Source organism: Ahaetulla prasina, chromosome 1 (genome assembly GCF_028640845.1).
Source record: "Ahaetulla prasina isolate Xishuangbanna chromosome 1, ASM2864084v1, whole genome shotgun sequence".
Classification (NCBI taxonomy): Eukaryota; Metazoa; Chordata; class Lepidosauria; order Squamata; family Colubridae; genus Ahaetulla; species Ahaetulla prasina.
The window spans coordinates 286403376-286429109 of record NC_080539.1 but is presented as its reverse complement, the minus strand read 5'-3'; the positions used below and the strand labels follow the sequence as shown (position 1 = coordinate 286429109).

The following is a 25734-nucleotide window of genomic DNA, read 5'->3' as shown; positions in this document are numbered from 1 at the left end:
TCCTGGGAATCCAGACGACATTCCGCCACAAGAGAGATTTGAAATAAAAGTTTGAAATTAATTATAAATGTCCTTCCTGTGGGAAATTAGTTGTTTGAGTTCTTTGTAGGAATAAATATGATAGGATAGGACTTTGCAATGTGGACAATAGGGGGAAATAGAAAAAAAATTACAATTAAAGAGAAGAATATTTAAACTCCACATGTTAACAAAGAATGGAGCAAAATACTGTAGCAATGGATGTTCTGAAGGACATTTTTGAACAATAGACTCAGAAATTAAGAATGTCTGATACTATAGATAGATGGTGTGTTAATGATTTCACAGAAGAAGAACAAGCTATACCGGATAAGATTGAAATTGATTTGAAAGTGGATTTAAATACAACAAGTTACAAAAAGGATATGGAACATGATATATATTGGTTACACAAATGAAACCAGTTGATGGCTTCATATTTAAAGGGGTCATACAAGTGTCAAACTAATCACTAGAAGAGTGATTTGGATAATTTTTTCTTGTTGTATGAACGAAAAAGATTTGTTAAAGTCATGAAGAATTCTCTGAAAAGAGTAAAGAAGAATAGAAATAAAGGTTTTGGATATTATTTGAAGGGATTAAAAATCAAGATTGTTAAAAATAGAAGGAATATTGTCAGCCCTCTAGGTATACAGGAAATACAGTTAGAGGAACTAATTCTACTTTATTGCAAGGCTACATTAACAGAATTTTGCAAATGCGAAAGTACAAACTTCCTGCTACTGGTTTCAACAGTCTGGTCAATTAGGAGGGTTTTTTTCTAAAAAAAAATTCTCTGACTTTTAAACCTTCAGGGACTCCTGCTTTTGTTTGTTTGTTTGATTGTTTCCTAGGCAGTATCTCTTCCCCTCTGTCATCCACACTTTCCTTTACAAATATAGAGTTAGTTTATTTCATCATGGTTAAAATAGACATGTAGTAATTTCTGAACTTCCGCAAATAAAGAACAAATTATGAGGTTTTTAGATTTTGTTTTTTGTTAACAGGTGAGATATGGGATGAAGAGTGTATTTGTTATATTTTAAGAGTGGGTGATAAATTACTAAAATTGTTTATATTTGTGATGAGGGGCAAATTACTTTATAAACTTTTCTTTTTATTTCTTTTCTACACTTTTTTTCTTACTTTTTTGTACTTTGCATTAGTTTTTATATCTTCTAATTGTAATTTTCAATAAAATTACAAAAAAATGAAGCCCTGAGAGGAGTGCACAAATATAAAAGTAAGAACTTAGCACAGTATATGTGTCCAGCTGCTTTCTTTTAAACCATTACAGGTTTAAGGCTGGTATTATAGTCTATCTACTATGAATGAAATGACATGAAAATACAAATTACAAAAATACTGGAAATCATGGCTTCAGATACTTACTTGCTTCCACAATTTAAAACCACATTAATTCTTCCAGGAGTTATCAGCATATGGAAAATGCTACCTTGAATGAATTGTAGACTGAAGCCAATATACATTATGGTGGAAGGCCAAACTTTCCTACACTATGAGTGACACACTCTCTCTTTCATTCTCTACTTAATATACACAAAATTATTTCCCACTTATGTCTCTAATAGATGCTCCAATAATTAGATCTACCTAATGCTTTCTTATCTAGAAGTCAAGCCAATTGAGCTAGCCTTTGCAGCAGGAGGGGAAAAAGAAAATAGGTTTCAGCTGAAAACCTCACTGCTTATTTGAAAGTCAGTGACAATCTATATTAACTGGAGAACCAAAGTGAGAATGGTGGACACTTTTTTTTGTTTTGGTATAATGCTATAAAAAATAAGTAAGGGAAAAAACCTACACACAGACACATACAAACACATACTCCCGAGCAGAGAGCAAGCATCCAATCAATTCAACATTGAAAAACCTGAGTGACACTTTTTTTCCCTGTATCCCATTCTTAATAAATCCTCCCTTCTTTCTGTATCACTAAAATCCAAACTTCTGGTATATAGTTCAAAATCACATTCACAACTTTAAGCCGTATTATTTTTCTAAAACCAGGTTAACAAACTTACAGATATTAAACCAAACGAGATCATAAGAACAAGTGCTCATGTTGGTTGACTGATTGAAATTTGGCACCACATCTAGAGCAAGGGTGTGAAACTCACGTCATCACGGCGGCATCACATGATATATTGTGACTTTTTTCCCCCCTTTGCTAAACTGGGCGTGGGTGTGGTCAGCATGTGACGCATCCAGCCCGTGGGCTGCAAGTTTGAGAGCCCTGATCTAAAGGTTAGCATAATTTTTCACCAGGAAGTGCATTTGGCCTAAGTTCCTATTTGTACAAGCCAGAAATAGTAATTCATTTTTAAAGCACTTATTGGATACTATATACAAGGACACTATTATATTCAAATATTAGCCTAGAGTGCTAATAGGAAGACAGGGAAATGGTATCTTCTGAATAATTTGCTACTAAATATTTGTAAATGTAAAATATAATGTGCCTTTCTTGTGTATGAAATGCCATCTGCTGGACAAGTTAAATTATTCATTGAATTCCTCATTCTTCAAGTTGCACATCAGAAATATTTCCTAAGAAATTAATACATTATGATATATTTTTAAGAGCTGATTTGGAAACCTATTTGTCAAGATGCTTCACTTTGCATTCCTAAATTAAGGTTGAACTCAATGGCTAAAGAGCTTCTTCTCAATCTATGCCACCTTTGAAAATGAGCTCCTAACTTCTAACATTATTTTACAATTTTATCTGAACATTCATGTTATTTGAATAGGTCATTTGACAATGGATTCATTATTTTATTAGGAATGATGTAAACACACCTCATTCTCAACACTGGAATTAGGTTCTGTAGAATAAATGTTTTCAACAGATGTAAAAGTTGTTTGACCAATGGGATAGGAGAAACATATTTACTTTATGGTAAACATAATTTCCTTTTTTAAAGTATGTCAACACTTTAACGATAATGTTGATTTTATGAGAAGTAACATATAATAATCAGGAGAAAATATCCATTTGAGCATCTCTTTATGTAAATCATTCATCATTGCCTGTTATTTAAGTCTGTGATCCATATAAAAATATGATTGCATATTAACAATGAAATTACAGCTTTCTAGAGAAAAGATGGAATTCATGTATAGAAATAAACATGTGTTAGAGTTAAGCTTTTTTGCTCATATTCCTAATAAAATGAGTTTTGGCATGGCAAACAATGATGTTAAAATACCACAAAATTCAGTTCCCTCTTTAAATTAATCTTTGAAAGATAGATTAAATTTAGAAGCATATGTCTATGCAAAAAGCTTCCTGTAATGAGGATATTTTCCTAAAAATATTTGAAATTCAGCATTTAAAAAAAATAGCATGGGATAGGGAAAGAAACCTGAATCAGTAAGGATACAAGGGGGAAGGACTTTATTTCCCATTTATACTATTTCTCTTATTTAAACTGGCTCTCCCAATTAATTCATATATGCATTAAAATTAATACATATATGCATTATATATATGGATCTTGTAGAATTATGTCACGGGAATTCCTCCCAAATTTAAGAGAAGGCACCATATGTCACAAGAGTAGATAGTGCATAAAAACTCTTTCTCTTTCTAGGAATCTTAACTTTAGTTCATTCAGATGTGTTGTAGGATTTCATTCTCTGGCCTTATCATTTGTATTTTCACTCTAACACTGTGTTATAATCCATAGGGTTTTTCCCCCCCATTTTTTGAACACTTTATTTATATTCTGATTTTTCTGCATCAGTTAAGACTCGTTTCAGCATTTTATCCTATAGATCTCACAAAGTATTCTCTTTAAGATATGTCATTTCTTTTTAAATAATTTTTGGTCATAGTCTATAGAGGCAGAGGACACTGATGATATTGTAGCTTCTAGTTTCTGTCCCTATTCTTCAAAAACCTCTTGGAGTATTTCAACTTTTATGCCATTTTTTTGTCATTTTGCCTGAATGTTGGCCAAAAACAAAAGGCAAATTTGTCTCCCCCCCCACTTTTTCTCTCTTTTTGTCTGGAATCTTTAGTCCCCTCTAATAAGTAAAATCATAAGGTCTTCAATTTAAGATCAGTTTGGTTCCCAGAAGGTGCTATTTATTTATATAAATATTTCCAAAATCTTACAGCAAAAGTCCTAATGACAAAACTTGATCTTATCCCTTAATTTTTTTCTGAATTCTTGTATTAAAATCTTATTTAGCTTTGGTCACTAATTTCAAATTCTTTAAGTTCTTAAACTTATAGTTAATTTTTCTTTTGATCTAGAATGAAAATGAAGCCCAGGTAGCTTTGAAAAGTTGCCATTTTGAAGATCTCTGTTGGCTGAAGATAGTTAAAAAGATAATTTTTTAAAGGGACTAGAAAGTCACATTAGTGAATACAGTGTCTTTATGCAAAACTGCTATCCTGAAGTCTCCTCGTGAGAAACAGTCAGCCAAAGCACAAGTAGGTGATCTCCATCCTTTTCTTATCTGGAGAAGTGTCACTATCAGTAAGCTAGACTGAGAAATCTTGAAAGCAATTACAAATTTTTACTGAATTATTATCAAGGAAACTACAGGGATTAATTTAGCCATGGAGTCATCAGAACGTGAGCTCTGAGTCCTGGATTTACTATTTGTAGAATTATATTAGATAAAATAACTAGCAGTTCATGTATTTGAGGGAAAAGTGCTTAATTCTTAAATAAAAATCCAAATGGTGGTAAATAAGAAATCTGGAAAGAGAGTCTCTTTCTGGAATACCTAATATTTCAGAAAGCAATCTATGATTATTATCCTAAAATAAAGTTCAATCATTAAACTTCTGCCACTTTTCTGTTTAGTTGCTTATTTTCCTGATGCTAGGATTGAATCCTAAAAGTCTTTGTTCCTCCCTATTTTGAGTTGGTCAGACTACATCCACAATTTGCTATGATAACATGAGAATGCTCTAGTTTGGGTGTACCAATTCACAATCAGAAAGCAAACCTACAACTATGCTCTACACGTGTCTTCTCAGATTGCCTGAAGCCAGGGTGAAGTAACAAAGAGTTTACTGCAAGTCATTTTAGGTGACTTCTGGCCAACTCTCTTGCTATCTGTCACAAATATCTGTTTTACAACAACAGGTTGCTTCTGATTATAGCAGTTTCATTTTATGGCACATCTCGTGCTAGGCATGTTTCTTTTTACTTCTGCCTGATCATCTTTTAAACCCAAGCACATTCACAACTGACTCAGAATACAGTCTGTATAAAGGAGATAAAACAACGCTACCCTCAAGACTTGATAGTAAATAGTACTAGCACATAGGGCTTCTCCCTTAATATATTCAGTTTCCTTAATTGACCTCCCAGTCACAAAGTGGAATGGTTGCTTTGTTCATCCCAGAATGAGATAGCAAATATTTAAATTTGTTTTGGAAAGGATGCTGTTCCTTTTCACCATCTTCTACATTCAGGCATATATTTTTCTCATGAACGAAGGCAAATGTGTGTGTCCCAGGATAATGTTGCAGGATCCATTATAGATAGGTCACTGGGGCAAGAGTTTTTGTCTTCCAAACTTTCGGACTAGTGCTGGAGCCCATCTTCGGGGAACTTCTCTCTAGCAAAGCGTGTGCTGTTCTGTGTGTGATATTTGTTGTAAGTGGCTTTTTAGATGTTGATTGGGGTATGCTGATGACTGGCTTTTAAATCATTAGCTGTCATTTGCTTGTGCTGTCCAGCCCTCACCTTCTAAGAACTTGATAGGCTGGTGGTAAATCAGCACTCCTGTTGACTAATGAAGGGCCTGTTTCCCAGGCTTCAATCACTTCCCTGACTCTTTGTGCCTGCTCATCCAACATTTTTTGCGGCCTTGCAATTTTTTGTGGCAATGCGATAAACTGTGGTTTCTAGGCTTCCGCTCTTTTGTCTATTGACAATCTAAAAATGGCAATTGCCTAGCTGCTTCTTTCTCCATTGTGAACTGTATGTCAGGGAAGATGGAATTCAGTATGGTATGGAAGTTTTTAAGTGGATTTATATAAATATTTCCAAAATCTTACAGGAAAAATCCTAATGACCAAAATTCATTTCATCCCTTAATTTGTTTATGAATGTCAAAACTGCTTTCCTGCAGTCTCTTCATGAGAAGCAGTCAGCCAAAGCAAGGTGATCTTCCATCCTTTTCTTATCTGGAGAGGTTCCTGGTCTGTTTAACAGTCTTTGAGGCACAGCAGTGGTAATGTCTCTGCTCGTTCAGAGATCTACTAGTTTGCTATTCCTCACCCAGAAATCCCAAGGTATTTAAAAACTTTAGCTTATTCGATTTTGTATTTATTCAATTGCCACATGTGGATCCTTGTGTCCTTAGAAAATTCCAATATTTTAGTCTTTTCCTAATATATTGTTAATTTATCATCTGTGCAATATGTGGCAAATGATCTTACTTTTAAGTTAATTGGAGTCTTGAACAGAAGGATTGTATCATTCACAGAATGTAGAATTGGAAAATGTCTATGTGTTAGCCTTGGTGGAAAAAAATCAAGAGTGTTCTGACAGGCCACTAGGGAATTTATGCTTTATGTATATTGAATAATGATGGGGACAGAATGCAACCCTTTTTAATTCTTCTCACTGAGGGAATTATGATAATTTTGTGAGATGACTTTGTGTATTACAAAGTAAACCAAATCTTCACAGAGCAATTTATAGATCATTAGTAATAACTATGTACGTATTGTAGATTTACTGAGTTTGTCTCATGGTTTAGATATTGAGTCAAACGCATTTTTAAATTCAATAAAAGCTGCCTATAGTGCTGAGTTAGGTTTATCTGTACTTTATATAGAAGTCCTAAAACTACGAAGGCAATTAGGAACAGAATTTCCATCACTAAGCAATACATTTGTAAAGCACAGCATCACATGACAGCATTGCTGAGAACAGAGGGTAAGACTGGGATCTCTGGGTTATTGCAAATAATTTTAGGAGTCATTCCCTGTTTCTTTTCTTCACTTGAGTTGGTTAATCAGGTGGCTGATTTCTGTGCATGATGCTGGGAGCCACAATGGAAGCATTTATAGCTTCCAATTTGAATTGATTGGAAAACAATTGTCCATATATAAAGAATAAAAGTGTATCTCAACCCCAAACACCATCTGGAATGATAAATGATGAGCTAGTAAGGTGATTTGTTAGCTGTAATATTATAAGGTGCCAAAATTGTGAGGAGGCCCAAGCCTGAGCTACAGCTATCAAGTGTTGCCAGAGGGTCTGGGTTGCTTCCTTTTCTTCTTATGGAGTAATTGTTTGCAATACCTTTTCTGCTGTAATAAATCATTAGTAGAATTCAGCAAAACGGCATTCTTATCAGTTGTTGAAAAGTGTTATCAAGGCTTTCTTAGCTCTGAGGCAATCTGAGTCAAAGCAATTTTGTGAACAAAAAACCTGATTTCTATGTTTTAGGGGAAAATTGATGTAAGATCTGGTTATAATAACTGCGTTATAAGTTGGTATAATCATTTAAAATGGCTCAACTGTACTGCTGTTAGTAATAATTTCACAGAGCTTGGACAGGTCAGTTTTTCCCTGAAGCAGGCAATCTTGCAGAAACTTGGATGCTTGGTCATAAAGAACTTTATAGTTACAGTCAGAAGCCCATGGCAACCAATGCAGTTTCATAATACCACTGTTATATATCACTGGAAGCTCTCTCCCATCACTAATGCATTCTGTACCATTACATCTTCAAAAGGACACCTTCAAAGTCAGCCTCCCCACAATTCATAAATTGCCTCTCCATCCTCTCCTCTCCTACTATTATCAAGTGAAATGAAACATCTCTGACTTCCAGACCCACAGGAAGGATTCCAAGACTGATGAATGAATGAGCAAACATGCTAATAATGTAGAGGCTTTACTCCATCTATTTGTATTTCGATTCAGGTCACCTACTAGGGCAGTCAAGATAATTTGCATCTTATGCCCAGATTTCAAACCAATTGAATATGAATTGAATATCTAAAAATTAGCTTCTTCTACAACATAATTCAGTTGGAGCGCATTCTTCCTAAAAAGGGAAGGTTTAAAATAGGGAAAAAGTTATCAATAATTACTGGTTCCAGGGAGAATCTCTTCAGGAGGGGGACACCATCACCTCCTTCAAAGTAGTAGGCATAACTTCCTTACAAAGACAGGCACTGACAACCCACAAGATTCAGCCCCTTATATTCTTTTTGACTTCCCAGTTAAAACCAGCCTATTCACTTCCCTGAAGTCCACAAGTTGGAAGGAATTAATTCTAGCAAATATCACAAGATACCAGCCCAGTCATCTTCTCTGATGCCCATCCATGTAGAATCAGAGCAAATTTGAGCTATTTTATTTGCAAAATTTTGTCCCAAGATTTCAACCTGTCCCTTGGTAAAATCTTCCTGTCTCCCAAATCTCAGTAGGGGATGTGTTACTCTAACAGTAGAGACATCATACCACAATAAGCCTGTTTTAATGCCCTTGTTGCCATGATATAAGCATAAACATAGACTACCCTGTCTAATCCAATTTACCATATTTTTTGGAGTATAAGACACACCGGAGTATAAAAGGCACCTTAGTTTTTGGGGAGGAAAATAAGAAAAAAGCTGATTGGCAGGTGGATTGGCCTCCCGGAATACCCCCAATCAGCTGTCTCCAGAGGTGAATTTTAGTAACAGGTTCCTTGGTTGTGAGCTCTGTGCCTTGCTTTTTTTTTCAGAAAAAACTTTTTTCTGCCTCTGAAAGCCTCCGAAACAGCTTCAGAAAAAAAGCCTCTGAAGCTTTGGGGTTTTTTTTCCTGAAGCTCTGTTTGGGGGCTTTTTTTCTGAAGCTTCATTTCTGATGCTTTTTTCAGCCTCTGAAACTTCCGTTTGAGAAGCTGGGCAGGCCTACATTCAGAGTATAAAATGCACCCAGATTTTCTTTTTTGGGGGAAAAGGGTGCATCTTATACTTCAAAAAATACGGTACTCCTAATCTTTTTCAGTGACTTTCAGGAATCTCTTTGTTATTTCATCTCCAGTTAACCAGTTCTCAGTTCTCAGTTAACCAAGGAGAACTCCCACCTCCCAATCTGGAAGCAGCATTTATCTTAATTGACCCTTTCTGTCCTGCACAATCCTTTGGTAGCAATGAGTTTCAGAAAAATCAAGGAGGAATGTGACACGGCAAGCTTTATGGCCTCCCAATTGTAGGCCACTTATCAATGTTTGGCACTGAATATTAGATCTGAAGTAGATCCCTGCATGCATCAGGCCAAAGGTTATTGTAAAAAAGTCATAAACCATGAATCATAAATTCTTCTATAACTATCTTTCAAGGCAAGATGGTTGCAATCCTTCAGCACTTAAAGCCAGCACTACCTGCCCCAGGATAAATTTCAGGAGGTGAGGTTGGGACTTGCTATCCAGCAAGGTGCACACTATACATGCAAGATTCCCAGATTGTCCTGCTGACCCAATAACCCAAACAGACATTCACAGTCCATCACCTTTATGATACCCATGCTCTTCCATCTTCTATGATAGTAGCACTGTCCTCTGAACTCCTAGGTCAATTTGATTGCACATAGGTTTTCCAACAAAAAGATATTTTTGGTATAAATGTCAGATGTACAGTATAAACAAGCCACAAACCTCATCCTCCTGTGCACTGATTGATAACAAAATGTCAGGGAACAAAATAATAGGGAAACAACCATGCTCAGAGAACACCAAGAATCCAATGATAGACTATCTGTCCTTCCACATCTCAACCTAATCTCCTGGTGTTATCAAAACCTGCCTATGAAATTTGTGGCAGCTCCTCAAACACTCTAAGGTGGGCTGCTGCCTATGTCCCCTGACTCCAAAATTGTGGTTCCTATTCAGAGCACTGATCTAAGCACGAATATGGTCAGACAAATCCCGCTGCTGTTTATATCTCTCCCTGTGATTATTCAATAAGTCAACTAGTTACTGAAGTCTCTTATTGCTCTGTACCTGGTCCCTCTATGGATCAGGAAAAACAACAAAGGCAACCTTCAGTTCATTCTGTCCTCCATTCCTTCAAATCATTTCTTCTACCTTTATTTTCAGTCAAAATGATGATAGACAGGAATTATTATTCACCAGCACTCCCTATGATATTTTAATTGCTCAGAGTAATTATTTTGTGTTTTGATTACTGAAGATAGCCTGTTTGTTTGTTATCATCAAAGCTCTGCTGTCATATTTTTTCCTCTAGTGAAGAAGCTACTGTAATGGAATTTCCATGTTGATTGACAGCATTTATATTCGGAATCTTATTTTGAGTGTTCTGGTGACAGTGAGATAGAAAATGACAAAGGAACAGGGTTAAGGCATTGCCATCACAGTTCTGAACTGGTGCATCCTATTACCCTGTATCTGTTTTTAAGCAAAGAAATGATAAAGGACCAGAAAATAGATTAGATCTTCTAGCAGTTGTTGATCTCATTGTAGAACTTTAAATAATGGATGGATAAGGTAAGATTTTACATTAGCTTACCTTTTTATTAGTGCAAGAATTGCATTAAATGGTGTCTTATCAGAAGGACAAACTGCTTGTAGAATGGTTTTCCATCTGTAACTCTGTAAATCTGTTTTGAGTAGTTGGAAAGCATATAACTTTAACGATAAAATGTTTTTCTGAGGAGGAAAGTGGTAGCCTACTGTCCATGTTTATTTATTTATTTATTTATTTATTATTTAAATTTGTATACCGCCCTTCTCCCGAAGGACTCAGGGCGGTTCACAGCCAGATAAAATAAACAATAATATTACAATATAAATACTATTAAAATACAATTAAAAAACTTATTCAATTGGCCGAGATTAAAAATTTAGAATAAATGATAAAAACCCATTAAAAAACCCCACAAATTTAAAAACTAATCCTAATCCAGTCCTGCGCAGATGAATAAGTGTGTCTTAAGCTCGCGACGAAAGGTTCGGAGGTCCGGGAGTTGACGAAGTCCTGGGGGGAGTTCGTTCCAGAGGGCGGGAGCCCCCACAGAGAAGGCCCTTCCTCTGGGCGTCACCAGACGACACTGTCTCGCTGACGGCACCCTGAGGAGTCCCTCTCTGTGAGAGCGCACAGGTCGGTGAGAGGTATTCGGTAGCAGTAGGCGGTCCCGTAAATAGCCCGGCCCTATGCCATGGAGTGCTTTGAAGACGTTCACCAAAACCTTGAAGCGCACCCGGAAAGCCACAGGTAGCCAGTGCAGTCTGCGCAGGATAAGTGTCACATGTTAGCAAGTCTCACCTGAAAAAACATCCTTTCTTACAAAATTTTCATCTCTAAAGGTGAGAGTATTTGTAGAAGATTTCAGATGAAGTTCTCAGTAGTTAGATTAAAGGCTGAGAACAATCCAGAAATAAAACTTCTTCAAACTTTTTCTTAACCAAACTAGAGCTATACTACTTAAGTTGCACAAATCTGAACAACTACTAGGAGGCAGCAAATGGGATATTTTCTGCATCTTTTCTAGAGATTTTTGCAGACCAGTTACAGCAGCCCTCATGAACCAACTAGTACAGGTATTCCTTGTTCAATGACCACAATTGAGACTCGCAACTCTGTTGCTTAGCAACACAGTTATTAAGCGAGACATCACATGACCACAACAGGTTTACAACCTCACTTGCATCGTGGTCATTAAGCCAATCACCCACAGCCATTAAGTAAGACAACCCCTGACTGTAGCTTGTGATTTTACTGCTGATTTCTCCACTGACCTTGCTTGTCAGAAGCTGGCTACAAATCAAGTAAATGGCAATCACATGATCATGGGAAGCTTCAACTATTTAGTCTGAACTTCCCAAATCTCAATCATGTGACCAAGAGGATGCTATAGCAATTGTAAGTGTGAGGACCAGGCATAAAGTTATCTTTCCAGCAACCTCTTATCTTTAAACAGTTACTAAACAGAACAGCCATTAAGGGCTACTTTTTATATACTGAAGATTCTTTAGCATCTTTTAGTAGACGTCTTTATCTGAACAAGACTTTGACCATTTCACTGACTGATTGATTTTGAGAGACCAAATCTCTAATCTTCTTGGAGTATAGGTATTAATAAACCAATTCTAGCCAATTATAATTTAAGAAATTACTAGCAGACATCCAGGAATGTGTTGCATGCATCAAAGTAAATAAATAAATTAATTTTAGGAATAGTCTCAAAATCCAGACTTATTTTTTTAAAAGACCAATTAACTTCTACATACAGTAGTAGCTAAAAAGCTGAACTACAAATTATATGCCTCTGGGTCAAATTCCCTAAAATCTGTAGAGGGTCTTACGCTAGCAACTTTCTCTTGTCTACTGTATTTCTTGTTTTTATTAGTTTTATTACAATATAGCTTGTTTCTTAACCAAAGAGTGACATGAGACTTATTTAAATGTGTATACAGTAGTTCTGTTCACTCTGTTAAACAAATAATTCCCTCAACATTGTCAAACTATTTACTAAATCTACACTACTATTAATCTTCTCATCGTATCCATCACCCATCTCCTTCCACTTATGACTGTAACTTTGTTGTTTGTATCCTTATGATTTATATTGATATTGATTTTTTCCTGATTGCTTATTTGTAGCCTATGACTATCATTAAGTGTTGTATCATTAAGTGTTAAATTTGTACCCTATGACTATGATGCCTTCTGCCACCGATTGCCTCCCAACGACCTGTGCGCTCCCACAAAGCGGGCCTCCTCAGGGTGCCGTCGACCAAACAATGTACGTTGGCGGCCCCCAGGGGGAGGGCCTTCTCTGTGGCGGCACCAGCCCTATGGAACGAGCTACCTCCGGGGTTACGCCAACTCCCCGACCTCCGGGCCTTCAAACGTGAACTGAAGACTTTATTATTTCACCGAGCGGGACTAGCCTAAGAACGTATTTTAGCGAAATTTTAATGGGTTTTAATCGGTCTTTGATCGTTTTAGTGATTCGGCCACTAAATATTTGCTTTTAATTGTTTTTAAATAGTGTTTATTTATTATATTTATATTATAGTGGTATGTGTATTTTAATATTGGCTTTACACCACCGTGAATCCTTCGTGAGATGGTGCGGTATAGAAATGTAATTATAAATAAATAAATAAATAAATAAATAAATAAATAAATAAATAAAATAAAAATCATTAAGTGTTGTAAGTGTTGTACCTTGATGAAGGTATCTTTTATGTACACTGAGAGCATATGCACCAAGACAAATTCCTTGTGTGTCCAATCACACTTGGCCAATAAATTCTATTCTATTCTAGTTCTCGATTTGCAACCAGAATTGAGCCCAACATTTTTGTCATAAATCATTACGGTCGTTAAGCAAGGTACCCATTTGACCACCTCGTACAACAATTGCAATGTACCTAAAGGATGTAGGGAGATCCTGGGAAGCCCAGCTCTAACTGACAGGTGGAAACTTGCCCTAGACTGGTAGGCATCAGCCAGCTAGGTCCACTAGTGCAGGGGTCTCCAACCTTGGCAACTTTAAAACTTGTGGACTTCAATTCCCAGAATTCCTCAGCGAGTTGAAGCTCCACAAGTCTTTAAATTGCCAAGGTTGGAGATTCCTGCATGAGTGCATAAACCCTCTCCCTGTTCTGCCATTGCCTGAGTTCCCTTACCATTCCGTCGTCTGCCTCCATTCTGAACTCAGGCTCCATTCTTGCGATAGTTTGGAAGGCTCTTTCCAAACTATTGTAAGAACAATGGTGTTGGCTAGTGTTTTTTTCTCTGGAGAGGAAAACACTAGTAAAGCCTATGTTGTAAAAAGTTCTGCCGGATTCGTAACTGTTTATGACAGATTTGAGATCCATTACTTCAGAGTGGCAACCTTCTGTCCCCTCTGTTTGCAACTTTCTCTGAAACCAACACCTCCCCCCCCCCCCATTGCCTTTCTGAGGAAGCTGGCAGAGAAGATTGCAAATCACAATCACATAATTGCAGGACACTTAAGAACAGCTGGTCATGAATGTGAGCGAGTTGCCATTCATGAGACCCAGGGAGGGCAGCAAAGTGCTTTATGGATGTGGACATCATGATTGCAATCTGTTGCAGTCATTACGTTGAGGACTACCTGATTAAAAATATATATGTAATGTTGAGTTCACAGATCCCACTAAACCAAGTTTTTAAACTATAGTTTGCTGCACTATCATCAGTGGTACTGCTTATTTACAAGATCTGAAGATATATCCAGTCAATGATTCCAGTCTTACCATAAGATGGCACTGTTACATAAATAATGATTGCAGAAAGTTACAATAAAAAGTACCTACAGAGAGGGCCAGTGCTTTCTTTTCAGATAGCGTACATACAGAAAGAATTAAAGAAACCAGGCATTTTTATTTCATATCTAGTTCACCATTCAAGGTCAACAATGTACATACTCCCATACAAAGGCCTTCGTTAGATTTCAATGGTGTTATCTTAACTAAACAGACTTAAAGGTGGGGAAGGGTCACCATCAAGACCTTGTTGACTTCTGGTAGCTGCCTAGACTAGTTCAGCAACTGGCCCTAGGTCCCACAGCTGACTTTGTGGGACTAGAACTCACCATCTCCTGCAGCACCTAGCCAATCTTGGCTGAACTTGAGCAATAAAAAGATCTGGGAGAGGACCAAAAGTCCCAGTAATGTAGAAATTGAAAAAAAAATTGAAAAGTAAGAGTAGAAATTGAAAAATCTATGTGGAAAAAGTAAAGGCAAACCTCACCTGTACTACTGCTAAGAAAAGACAGACAACCTCTGTAGTAACTAAATAAACCTGCAGTTGATTTGACTAGTGCTGCAGATCTACTTAAATACGCCTTCATACGCAGACACACCTACTTAATGGTTTCAACTGGAAGAAGACTTTAACCTGCAAGCCTTCACTTGTAAAAGTTCATGCAATCTGATGGGAGACAAAATCATTTTGAAAGAGGTTTCTTTTTAGCACTGTAGATTGTAAATTCAATAGAACCCTGTAAAGTCCTCAAAAGAATTATTTAAACCTCAAAATAACAAAGTGTTCTTTGGCTCTACTGCTAACTCTTATTATTCTATTAAAAGTGGGAAATGAAATGACCAGTCCACCTTAAAAAGACACTTTTACAAAAACCTTTAAAACTCAGGAACTCAATGTAGGCTGAATTCATACACTGTGGGTGGTTTCCTTTTGGCCTGCAGTTTTGCCTGATTGGAACATATTGAATCTTGTTTAAAAATAAGCCATAGTTTAACACGTATGAACCCAAACAGTAGTTAATCCCCCCCTTTTTAAAAAACCATTAAGTAGGCATGTCTAGACGTACACATGCTTATTTAAATATATCTGGAGCACAAGTCAAACCAACTGCAGCTTTATTTGCTAGAACTGGAAAGCTTGGTTTCTGCTGGTCAATTTCACAAAAGGCTATAAAAGTTTCCTACTAACATAATTTTGTCAAAGACAATTTCTAAACCTGTCTCCTTATTTCTGCACTTTCACAACCAGAGACCAAACTTTGCAGAATTTTGTTGAACGCAACTGCCTTAGCCTACTCAAATCTCCTACGTGAGATTATTTTATTCATTTCTTCCCAATGTTGTTTCTTTAATAGGAGAAGAGGATAAGCCATAAATTATCTGCCTTAATTTAAATTGGCACAATTTCAGACTACTCCTATTACACTGTAACTAATTCCTTTTTTTTTCAAATTAAAAGTAAAAAGAATGTAAGAGGACTGCAGAGCAGTCTAACAGAGCCATAAGCACTACTATGTTTATTGGGTCTTTCTACGCCCAGAGAAGACTTTCCCTTCTTTGCCCCCAAACTAGGGCTTTATAATGTACTCCTTCCAAACTATGAGGGTATTACAAGATTGTTGAAGACTTACACATTTGTAGGATCCTCTGTAATACAATTATAAAATCTATATTGACAGGCACATTTCATTTTGTTTTATTTTCTTACCAATCTCATTTACATAGGGAGGAAGGGAATCTCATTTACATAGGGAGGAAGGGAATAGCAAAGGTCTCAACCGGTTTTCACCTTCATTATGTGAGAATGTTCTCAGGAAAGGCAGACAGACCTAAAGGTGTTTTGAAATCGTCTTGAGAAATGCATTAATCATTTCCATTCAAAATGTGCATTTTAAGCAGTATAGGCTTTATAATGGAAGATATTCCAAAAACACAATATAAGATTTGTTGGATCCTTATAAAACACACAGAGACACCCCCTTTTCTTTTTTGTGGGGGGAGTGTTGCTGCTTATTAAATCCCCATTAAAAGTTTGCAGAGACAACAGATGCCATCTGTTCACCGTTAGTGCTGGCAGTCACCCACGGGCGGGAAGGTTAGACGTGCATCTGCAAAAAGCCAGAGATCGGACCTAGGAAATCTCAAGCCTCCCTCGGCGCGGTTACCTTTATTTTTCTGGCTCGGCTCATGGTGCCCACGCGGCTCTTTTTCCTCCAAAATCCCTCGCAATGGCTCCAATCTCCTGTCACCTCCGCTCGGCCAGCTTGCCCCTCCCTCTCGCGACTTCTGACTTCTTTCCAGTCCGCCCGGCCCCGCCCCGCCTTCCTGGTTCCGCCCATCCAGCCCGCCCTGAAAGGATACGTACAGGTTGGAGGTTGCCCTAGAAGCTCGCATTTCAACGGATGGCCCCGCCCCCGGGCTCTCCCGGAGCTCCTGATTGGCGGGCATCCCGACGGGTTATTTGCATGTCGCCTCCGCTCAGTGAGCCAGAAGAGAGCAGCGAAGGGAGAAGTTCGCGCAAAGCTTCTGCAAAGTGTCTCTCGGGGGGCGCGGAGGGGGAGAAACACCGGCAGACAGCAGCCGCCGCCGCCACCACCACCGTTCTTGGGTTGCTTTGGGTTTCCTCTCCTCTCTCTCTCTCTCCCCTTCTGGATGAGTCCGAATTTGATTCTGGATCGTTGCCGGCGAAAGGCTTGTTCGCCTTCCGCCGTTCGAGGACTCTTTCCCTGCTCCGATTAGGCGGTAGGCATTGCCTCCTCAGAGCCCTGCTGGGTCCTCCGCATCTCCTTCTGCCGCTGGCCCGAGATTTTCCACCCCGTCTTCTCCAAGGCGGAAAAGAAATGATCTCACTCGGCCCGTGGAATGGAGACAGCTGGCACGCGTGAAAACCTGACGGCACCGCGGGAGCTCCAGCCCCAACCGGACTCGCATCCCGGCGTCTAAAGCCCCGCTGATCGTCTTCGGTCGCCTTTTGCCAACCGCGCGGGACTCGGTAGCGGCGGGTGCCTCGGAGGAGGGGGACCGCCGACTTTTTCCCCCCCTATGGCTGGGATATACAGCTCGCCTTTGAAGACCCTGGAAGACCTAACCTTGGACTCCGGTTATGGGGCAGGGGACTCCTGCAGGTCCCTCAGCCTCTCGTCCTGCAAGTCCAACAGCCAAGCCTTGGCTTCGTCTCAACCCCGGGGCAACTGGTGGTACTACTCGGGCTCCATGAACAGCCGCAACAACAGCTGGGATACCGTCAACACCGTCCTGCCGGAGGATCCCGAAGTTGCCGACCTCTTCGCCAAATGCGCCAAACTGCCCGACCTCGAGGAATTCCCTTGGAGCGAGGAAGATGTGGAGAAGATCCTGCGGAAGGGGAAAGAGGGGACCAAGGGAGGAGGAGGAGGAGGAGGCTTCAGCCCCGAAGCCTCGAGGAGGCTGTCGATGCTCCTCCGGAGGCCGCTGATCCGGATCTCCCGGGAGGCGCAACGCCTGAGCGTGATGCACGCCAAGTGCACCCGCTTCGAGATCCAGAGCGCCATCAAGCTGATCCAGAGTTGGTCCCTGTCGGAGAGTTGCGTCCTGGCCACCGTCAAAGCGCTTTCGCTGTACAGCATGAGCGCCGGGGACGGCTTGAGGAAAGGCAAATCGGCCCGCTGTGGCCTCACCTTCTCCGTCGGCCGCTTTTTCAGGTGGATGGTGGACACCCGAATCTCGGTTCGGATCCACGAGTACGCGGCCATCGCTCTTGCCTCTTGCATGGAGAACCTGGTGGAGGAGATCAAGGGCCGCGTCCTGGCCAGCCAGAACCCAGACGGAGACGGGGCGGGGAATGAGGTCTCCTCCGAAGTTCTCGAGGCGGTGATCAACAACGACGCGGAGCTTTGGGGCGTCCTGCAACCCTACGAGCATCTCATCTGCGGGAAGAACGCCAACGGTAAGGAGCAAGTGGCCGGTCAAGTGCCTTGCCCTTTGGGCAACATGGATTTTCTTGAGCTGAGACTAGACTTTAGCGTTTTTCCTGTTTTTAACATCTGGCTCTAACCCAGGGCTCTCCAACCTTGGCAATTTTAAGCCTGGTGGACTTCAACTCCCAGAATACCCCAGCCAGCTTTGCTGGCTGGGGGGTTCTGGGAGTTGAAGTCCACCAGGCTTAAAGTTGCCAAGGTTGGAGACTCCTGCTCTAAGCTATTGTGAGAATAGGGGGCTACTGCTGCAGATTTAGCATACCACTTGGGGAAGTTTCTGGGTGGGTTAGGGTCATCCCGTATCCAGCCTATGTTTCCGAGGAACTTCACTTCTTGGTTGGGGATGCTAAAATAGTGCAGGTGTGCAAAAGACGCAAATGGTAAGGACTGGGAGGGGAGGAAGCAAAATAATATTGTTCTAAGTGATCTGCTTTGTGTTGAGCTTAAAAAATAACAAACTACCAATAGAAGAGAATATTGGCACCTCAGGGTTGAATGGTGAGGTCCAGCACTGATGATGTTACCTAGATGGGTAATGAAGTGTCTGCAAGAGAACAACCAAGTTCGGAGAGCCTCAGTGACCCCATAAGTAATGACCTGAAAGGTTTATAAAAATACTACTTACAGTGAAATTGCAATCTCCTACAGGAATGCACTTAAAAGTTTAGTAACTCTTTAGAAGTTTGGGTAATTCTGATGAATTTAGACAGAACTGCTGTCTGTTAAACTATTCAAACTGTGGTGACATCCAAACTGTACTATGTAGAATATTTAAGTCTTTGAAGATAATCCATGTAGTTAGTATATGCTTTGCATTTGCTGGCCAGAATCCCAAAAATGGAATGAGATGTGCTAATTAATGGAGAGTGAAAATAAAATAAGACCAGGTTAACTAAGGAAAGTAAATGCTATGTAGAATCAGTCAGTTCAAACAGTGCATGTAATTAATTAATATTGTAAATTACACAGGTAGGCCTTGACTTATGGCCACAATTGGGAATAGAATCTCTGTTGCTAAGTGAGGCAGTTGTTAAGTGAGTTGCCACCCAATTTTATGATCTTTCTTGCCAAGGTTGTTAAATGAATCACTGTAGTTGTTAAGTGAACTACATGGTTATTAAGAGAACTGAATTTGCTTGTTGTAAGACGGATGGGAAGGTCACAAATGCCCATCTCGTGACCACAGAATGCTGCAACCATCATAAATACACGCTGGTTGCCAAGCACCTGAATTTTGATCACACGACTATGGTGACACTATGATAATCATAGGTGCAACGACCAGTTGTTTGTCAGTTCTTTTCAGTTCCGTTGTAATTGTGAGTGGTCACTAAACAAATGGTTGTAAGTTGAGGACTACCAGTACATCATAGAATATGATTGGAATAATGAGGATGATATTACAGTAGCAAAGGCTGGCTTCTTTTAAAAGCAAGTTGCAAAGTGATTTTTTTTTTTTGGTTTTTGTATTCTTCACACTTCATATTAATTTCTTTTTAAGCCAAGATGGGTCACACATTTTTCACCAGCATGCCAAAGGCTTTGCTTCAGTCGAGGTTATTCATGGGAAAGCCCTGTTGAACAAATAGTGGGGTTAAGTCAGTTAGGCTAATTCATTCTTTTGATTTAGGAAGATCTTGCTTTCTTAAGAAACACAAGATTTTCTGAACAAATTTCCTTTTCAATTCCATGTATAGAAGCCTGATGACAGGCAGCTGTGTCTTACTTCAGCAAGACACTTACTTACAGCAATTGGACAGCATCTTCTATTATATTTGAAAGCTAGTTTAAAGGTTCTGATACAATTGAGTCCTCTTTAATCTCTCATCACTTCCTGCCTCTGAAGATTCTTATAGCTAAACAATTCTTTTCAGAGGGATCTTTTGGAAAATAACAAGAGCGGTGACAACACTATTTTTCCTTTATTTTTTAATTGAATATTCAACCTACAATCCAAAGTGATTCAGGATAGGCATAGGTTGCCATCTCATTTACATTCTCTATGTACTAAATCTTGAACATAAATAATCTTAGCTGGATAAAAGCCTAAATATATAGTCTTTGGAGATGGGGATTCCTCTCATCCCTGCTCAGAATATAATAGCAATTTTCTGAGTGTCTTTTCCTCATAATATTTATTTCTTTATGTCATTTTGCATTTATTAGAGCTACCCACTCTAGAAGATTCTGATTGGTATATTGCTGGTGTATTGCCACCAGCTCTAATGCGGATAGTAAATAAGGTAGATAGCTAGCTGAACCTTGTGGAACTCTCTGTATCATGTCTATTAGGTGACTCACAGTCAGTCTTTCAACTGTCTCGCCCATCCCTATGTTACATTCTGTCTAAGTTTCTGGGACTGTAATGATAATATTAAAGAAATGTTCCTGGAAATTGTAAGGAAAAATGTGAAAATGAAACAGAGTACTGTCTGGTTTCACCTTGGTGTCACTAATGCTGTACTGCATCAGTTTCACCAAGGGTGCTGATACATTATGTCAATTACAGTTGTGTTTTGATTACGCAAGTTGATAAGTAACTTTAAAGCAGGAAATGACTAAGGGTCTTCCATTTAAAGGCTGTGTTGTCATCAGCATATGGCAACATATATTGGCTGTGAGAAAAAGCTCAGCCTGTTGACAATTCCCATTCACAAAATAATAGCGCTACAGACTGAATTTAGCCCAGATCAGCTTCTGCCCTTCACTATCAAAAAAATGGGAGAGTCCTCCTGGATCAGACAAGAGTCTGTTAGTCTCACAGTGACAACCAGATGCCTATGGAAAGCACAAATATAGGACGTGTTTCTCTTTCTGTTTTCCTTCTGCCTTTCTGTCTTTCCTTCCAACAAGCTTACATCCCTTTTTAAAAATTCTTGTTTAGCTAGGAAATCTCCTTTTTGCTCTAACAGCTTTCTTGATGCCATGTTTAGCCATGCTGAACAGCAATGGACATAATTTGACCTTGTTTTACCTGCAGTACACATTCTAGTTGAGTTCCTGTTGTTGTGGTTTTGAATAGCTGTTAAATATTATTGAAAGATTTAATCTTTTGACTTTCTCCATCAACTTTAGTCAATTGTTTCACTTCTTGTTCTTAAGTTGTATGTTTTGAAGTTAGAAGTGACAGTCCAGGATTTGACAATCTGCCTCTGATAAATTAAGCTTGACAGCAAAGCTATTACCATGTGATTTGGTGCTCCCTATGCAGAGGGAATTGCAACAGAAGGCATAGTTGGAAAGGTTGCTGGGAGGAGGCAAAAAACTGGATTGGATAAGAAAAGATGGGCTGTGGTTACTCTCTCACTGAGGCTGTGCAGGGGAAGAGAATTCCAAAAGCAACCCTTGCCGGTGTTTTGCAAGTTGCAACAGTTTAAGAGAAGCTAATTTTTCTTTCTGACTATTCAAAAGCAAAAGCAGATGTCAGGAATTATGCAAATGTAAGCCTTCCCATTTAAAAAAATGTCTTTAAAAGTTACTTTTTGTCTTATTTCCAGTGAAACAGGAATTTTATTTTATAAAGTTGCACATTTTTATCATTGATTTATTTAATGCAGAAAGATGTATTAAAATAAGAGGTGGATTGATTTTTGTCCAATCCTAGCCACAATCAAATCATTAGTTTTATTGGGGGTTGTACAAATTCATTTTAAGTGGTCACTGGTCACAACAGTTGACAACTCTTATTTTAATCTGCTTCCACTACATTCCAGTCTGGATGAAATGCAGTATTTTCACCCTCATTCTCTACAAATGATTGATCCTGAATTGGAAACTCCCCAAGACTTAGGTTTTTTTCCCCCCTGAGGTCAGTTTATGCCAGCTACTTTTCAAAATTAAACTTACTATCTATTGGAAATGTATCATTTTTAACATTTTTATTATCTACACAAACTTTTATATCACTCCTTTCTTTTTACAGTCCACTTTATTAGGAATAAAAGCAGTGAATAAACAGAAGTATCATTATCCCATTGCTACGTGTGCTGTAGGTGCACAGCTCAAAGCATCTGGAATGTCTGTCTAACCGAGTTGCTGATTTAGAGAACAGCCAAAGAAAAAGATTTCTTTTTAAATGAACAAACTGAATGGAGCTTGATTTTTCAATAGAAATTAATTTATTCTTCTATTATATGAAAAGTTAAGGAGGTATGAAAAGAAATATTTATAAGGATTCAAAATATGAAGTAACTGTGTTACAGTCATGAATTGGATACAAAGCTTTGATTTGTCATGCAAAGGATGGGTTTCATTTCACAGTGGTACATGCTTTTTTAGACCATTCTATCAAATATATTTATTTATATATAAATTCTGACTTCCTGTGCCCACATGTGCATTTAATTTAGTTTTAGGAATGTATTTATTGTGTTAACAAGGGACATGAAATGCAAGACATGGAGCCCGTGGAGTGCACTTGATTATTGGAACTTTGCAAAATGAAACTGAGCAAGTGTTACTTTAATTGGGAAAAAGGGAGCTTGATTTTTCAATAGAAATTAATTTATTCTTTCAGAGAAAAGGTAACAACAATACTGGATGGTTAAGTAGATTCAGTTTCTCATAGCAGGAATAAGATTTGTTTCAAGGCATACAAATTCTGCGCTTCCGATTTGAAGATTAAAGTACTCAGATGGTCAGTCATTTCATCCAATCCAGATTTTATCATCTGCTACCTATATCCACTAGTGCCGTGATGGTGAACCTCTGGCACGCATACCCGAAATGGCACGCTGAGCCATCTTTCCAGGCACGCGAGCTGTCGCCCATCTCATTTGCAGCTGCGCATGTGTGTGCACCACAGCTGTTGTTGGGGCCTCCGGTGCGCATGCATGCAATTCAGGGGATCCAGCTGGTATTCAGAGCTCTCCTGGGTGTGCGCACGTGTGAGAATACCTGTGCACAGCGCGTGCATGTGTAGACGGCATTCATATGCGTGCCTTGCATGCGTGAAAACAGAGCACATGCGCAGATGGTGCGATTGTGCAGCGCACATGCGCAGATGGTGCAATTGCGCACACAGCGCATGGGGAGCCACATGAAAGTTGCACGCATGTGCAGATGGTGTAGTTGTGCCCGCAGCACATGGGGGGGTGCAAAAGCCATGCACATGCGCAGATGGTGCAGTTGCGCTTGCAGTGCATGGGGAGGAGCCACGCATTAGTGCAGATAGCACATGCATGAAGCATATACTTGTTCAGGACTCGGTGAGTAAAAGGTTCACCACCACCGCACTAGTGTGTGATAGTGATTCTGCTGAAGAAGAGGTCTCTGAACCCTGAGTGACTGGTTCTAAGAAAATTTCTAGAAGTGACCTGATGCCTCTTTTATTAGTTCCAGATCTTCTGAAGAGAAATAATCTGGATCTTGGGTATAACATTAGCCAGAAAGATACTCTGACCTAAGGAGACTCTTTAGACCAACAATACTAGAAAATAGCACTTCACACAACATTTATTTATTTATTATTTATTTATTATTTAAATTTTTATACCGCCCTTCTCCCGAAGGACTCAGGGCGGTTTACAGCCAGATAAAATAAACAGTCCTATTACAAAATAAATACTATTAAAATACCACTAAAAAACTTATTCAATTTGGCCGCAATTAAAATTTAGCAAATAATAAAACCCATTAAAAAACCCATTAAAAACCCATCAATCAATAAAACCCATTAAAAAACCCATAAAAACTAACCCAGTCCAGCGCAAATAAATAAGTGAGTTTTGAGCTCGCGGCGAAAGGTTCGGAGGTCCGGAAGTTGACGAAGTCCTGGGGGGAGTTCGTTCCAGAGGGCGGGAGCCCCCACAGAGAAGGCCCTTCCCCTGGGTGTCGCCAGGCGACACTGTCGCGCCGGCGGCACCCTGAGGAGTCCCTCTCTGTGGGAGCGCACGGGTCGGTGAGGGGGATTCGGTAGGAGCAGGCGGTCCCGTAAGTAACCCGGCCCTATGCCATGGGCGCTTTAAAGGCGTTCACCAACACCTTGAAGCGCACCGGAAGGCCACAGGTAGCCAGTGCAGCCTCGCAGGATAGGTGTCACTCGGGAGCCACGAGGGCTCCCTCTATCACCCGCGCAGCTGCATTCTGGACCAACTGCAGCCTCCGGATGCCCTTCAAGGGAGCCCCATGTAGAGAGCATTGCAGTAGTCAGGCGAGGCGTCACAAGGGCGTGAGTGACTGTGCACAAGGCATCCCGGTCTAGAAAGGCGCAACTGGCGCACCAGGCGAACCTGGTGGAAAGCTCTCCTGGAGGCGGCCGTCAAATGATCTTCAAAAGACAGCCGTGCATCCAGGAGAACGCCCAGATTGCGCACCCTCTCCATCGGGGCCAATGACTCGCTCCCGACAGTCAGCCGCGGACTCAGCTGACTGTGCGGGATGCCGGCATCCACAGCCACTCCGTCTTGGAGGATTGAGCTTGAGCCTGTTTCTCCCCATCCAGACCCGTCGGCTTCCAAACACCGGGACAGCACTTGATAGCTTCATTGGGGTGGCCGGTGTGGAAAAGTACAGCTGGGTGTCATCAGCGTACAGCTGGTACCTCACACGAAGCCACTGATGATCTCACCCAGCGGCTTCATATAGATGTTGAACAGAAGGCGAGAGAATCGGCCCTGCGGCACCCCACAAGTGAGGCGCCTCGGGTCGACCTCTGCCCCCGTCAACACCGTCTGCGACCGGTCGGAGAGATAGGAGGAGAACCACCGATAAACGGTGCCTCCCACTCCCAATCCCTCCAACCGGCGCAGCAGGATACCATGGTCGATGGTATCAAAAGCCGCTGAGAGGTCTAATAGGACCAGGGCAGAGGAATAACCCCTATCCCTGGCCCTCCAGAGATCATCCACCAACGCGACCAAAGCCGTCTCAGTGCTGTAACCGGTTCGGAAGCCGGACTGGAACGGGTCCAGATAGACAGTTTCCTCCAGGTGCAGGGGAAACTGATATGCCACCATACTCTCTACAACCTTCGCCGCGAAGCGAAGGTTGGAGACCGGACGATAATTACCTAAAACAGCCGGGTCCAGGGAAGGCTTCTTGAGGAGGGGCCTCACCACCGCCTCTTTCAAGGCGGCCGGAAAGACTCCCTCCAACAAGGAAGCACTCGTAATCCCCTGGAGCCAGCCTCGTGTCACCTCCTGAGTGGCCAGCACCAGCCAGGAGGGGCACGGGTCCAGTAAACACGTGGTGGCATTCAATCTACCCAGCAACCTGTCCATGTCCTCGGGAGTCACAGGGTCAAACTCATCCCAAACAACATCACCAAGACTGCCCTCAGATACCCCGTCTGAATCACCACAATTTTGGTCCAGACCGTCCCTAAGCTGAACGATTTTATCGTATAGATAACCGTTAAACTCCTCAGCACGCCCTGCATCGGGTCATCCCGCTCCCCTGGTGAAGGAGGGAGCGGGTCACCCGAACAGGGCAGCTGGGCGGTTATCTGTCGACGCAATGAGGGAGGAGGCGAGGAACGCCGCTTCCCTCAGTGCCACTAGGTAGGTCC

The 25734-nt window shown here is 40.4% G+C and overlaps 2 protein-coding genes across 2 annotated transcripts in view; one reads left to right on the top strand and one right to left on the bottom strand.

Moving 5' to 3' along the window:
• CAT (catalase) overlaps nt 1–16565 on the bottom strand; it is a 64411-nt gene extending 47846 nt beyond the window's left edge. Inside the window, exon 1 of the mRNA XM_058161635.1 lies at nt 16437–16565. Within this exon, the coding sequence (XP_058017618.1) occupies nt 16437–16460 (24 nt within the window). The 5' untranslated portion in view covers nt 16461–16565. The remainder of the gene's footprint in view (nt 1–16436) is intronic.
• A 203-nt stretch (nt 16566–16768) lies between these two features.
• ABTB2 (ankyrin repeat and BTB domain containing 2) overlaps nt 16769–25734 on the top strand; it is a 188605-nt gene continuing 179639 nt past the window's right edge. The window contains exon 1 of the mRNA XM_058161634.1: nt 16769–18196. Within this exon, the coding sequence (XP_058017617.1) occupies nt 17314–18196 (883 nt within the window). The 5' untranslated portion in view covers nt 16769–17313. The remainder of the gene's footprint in view (nt 18197–25734) is intronic.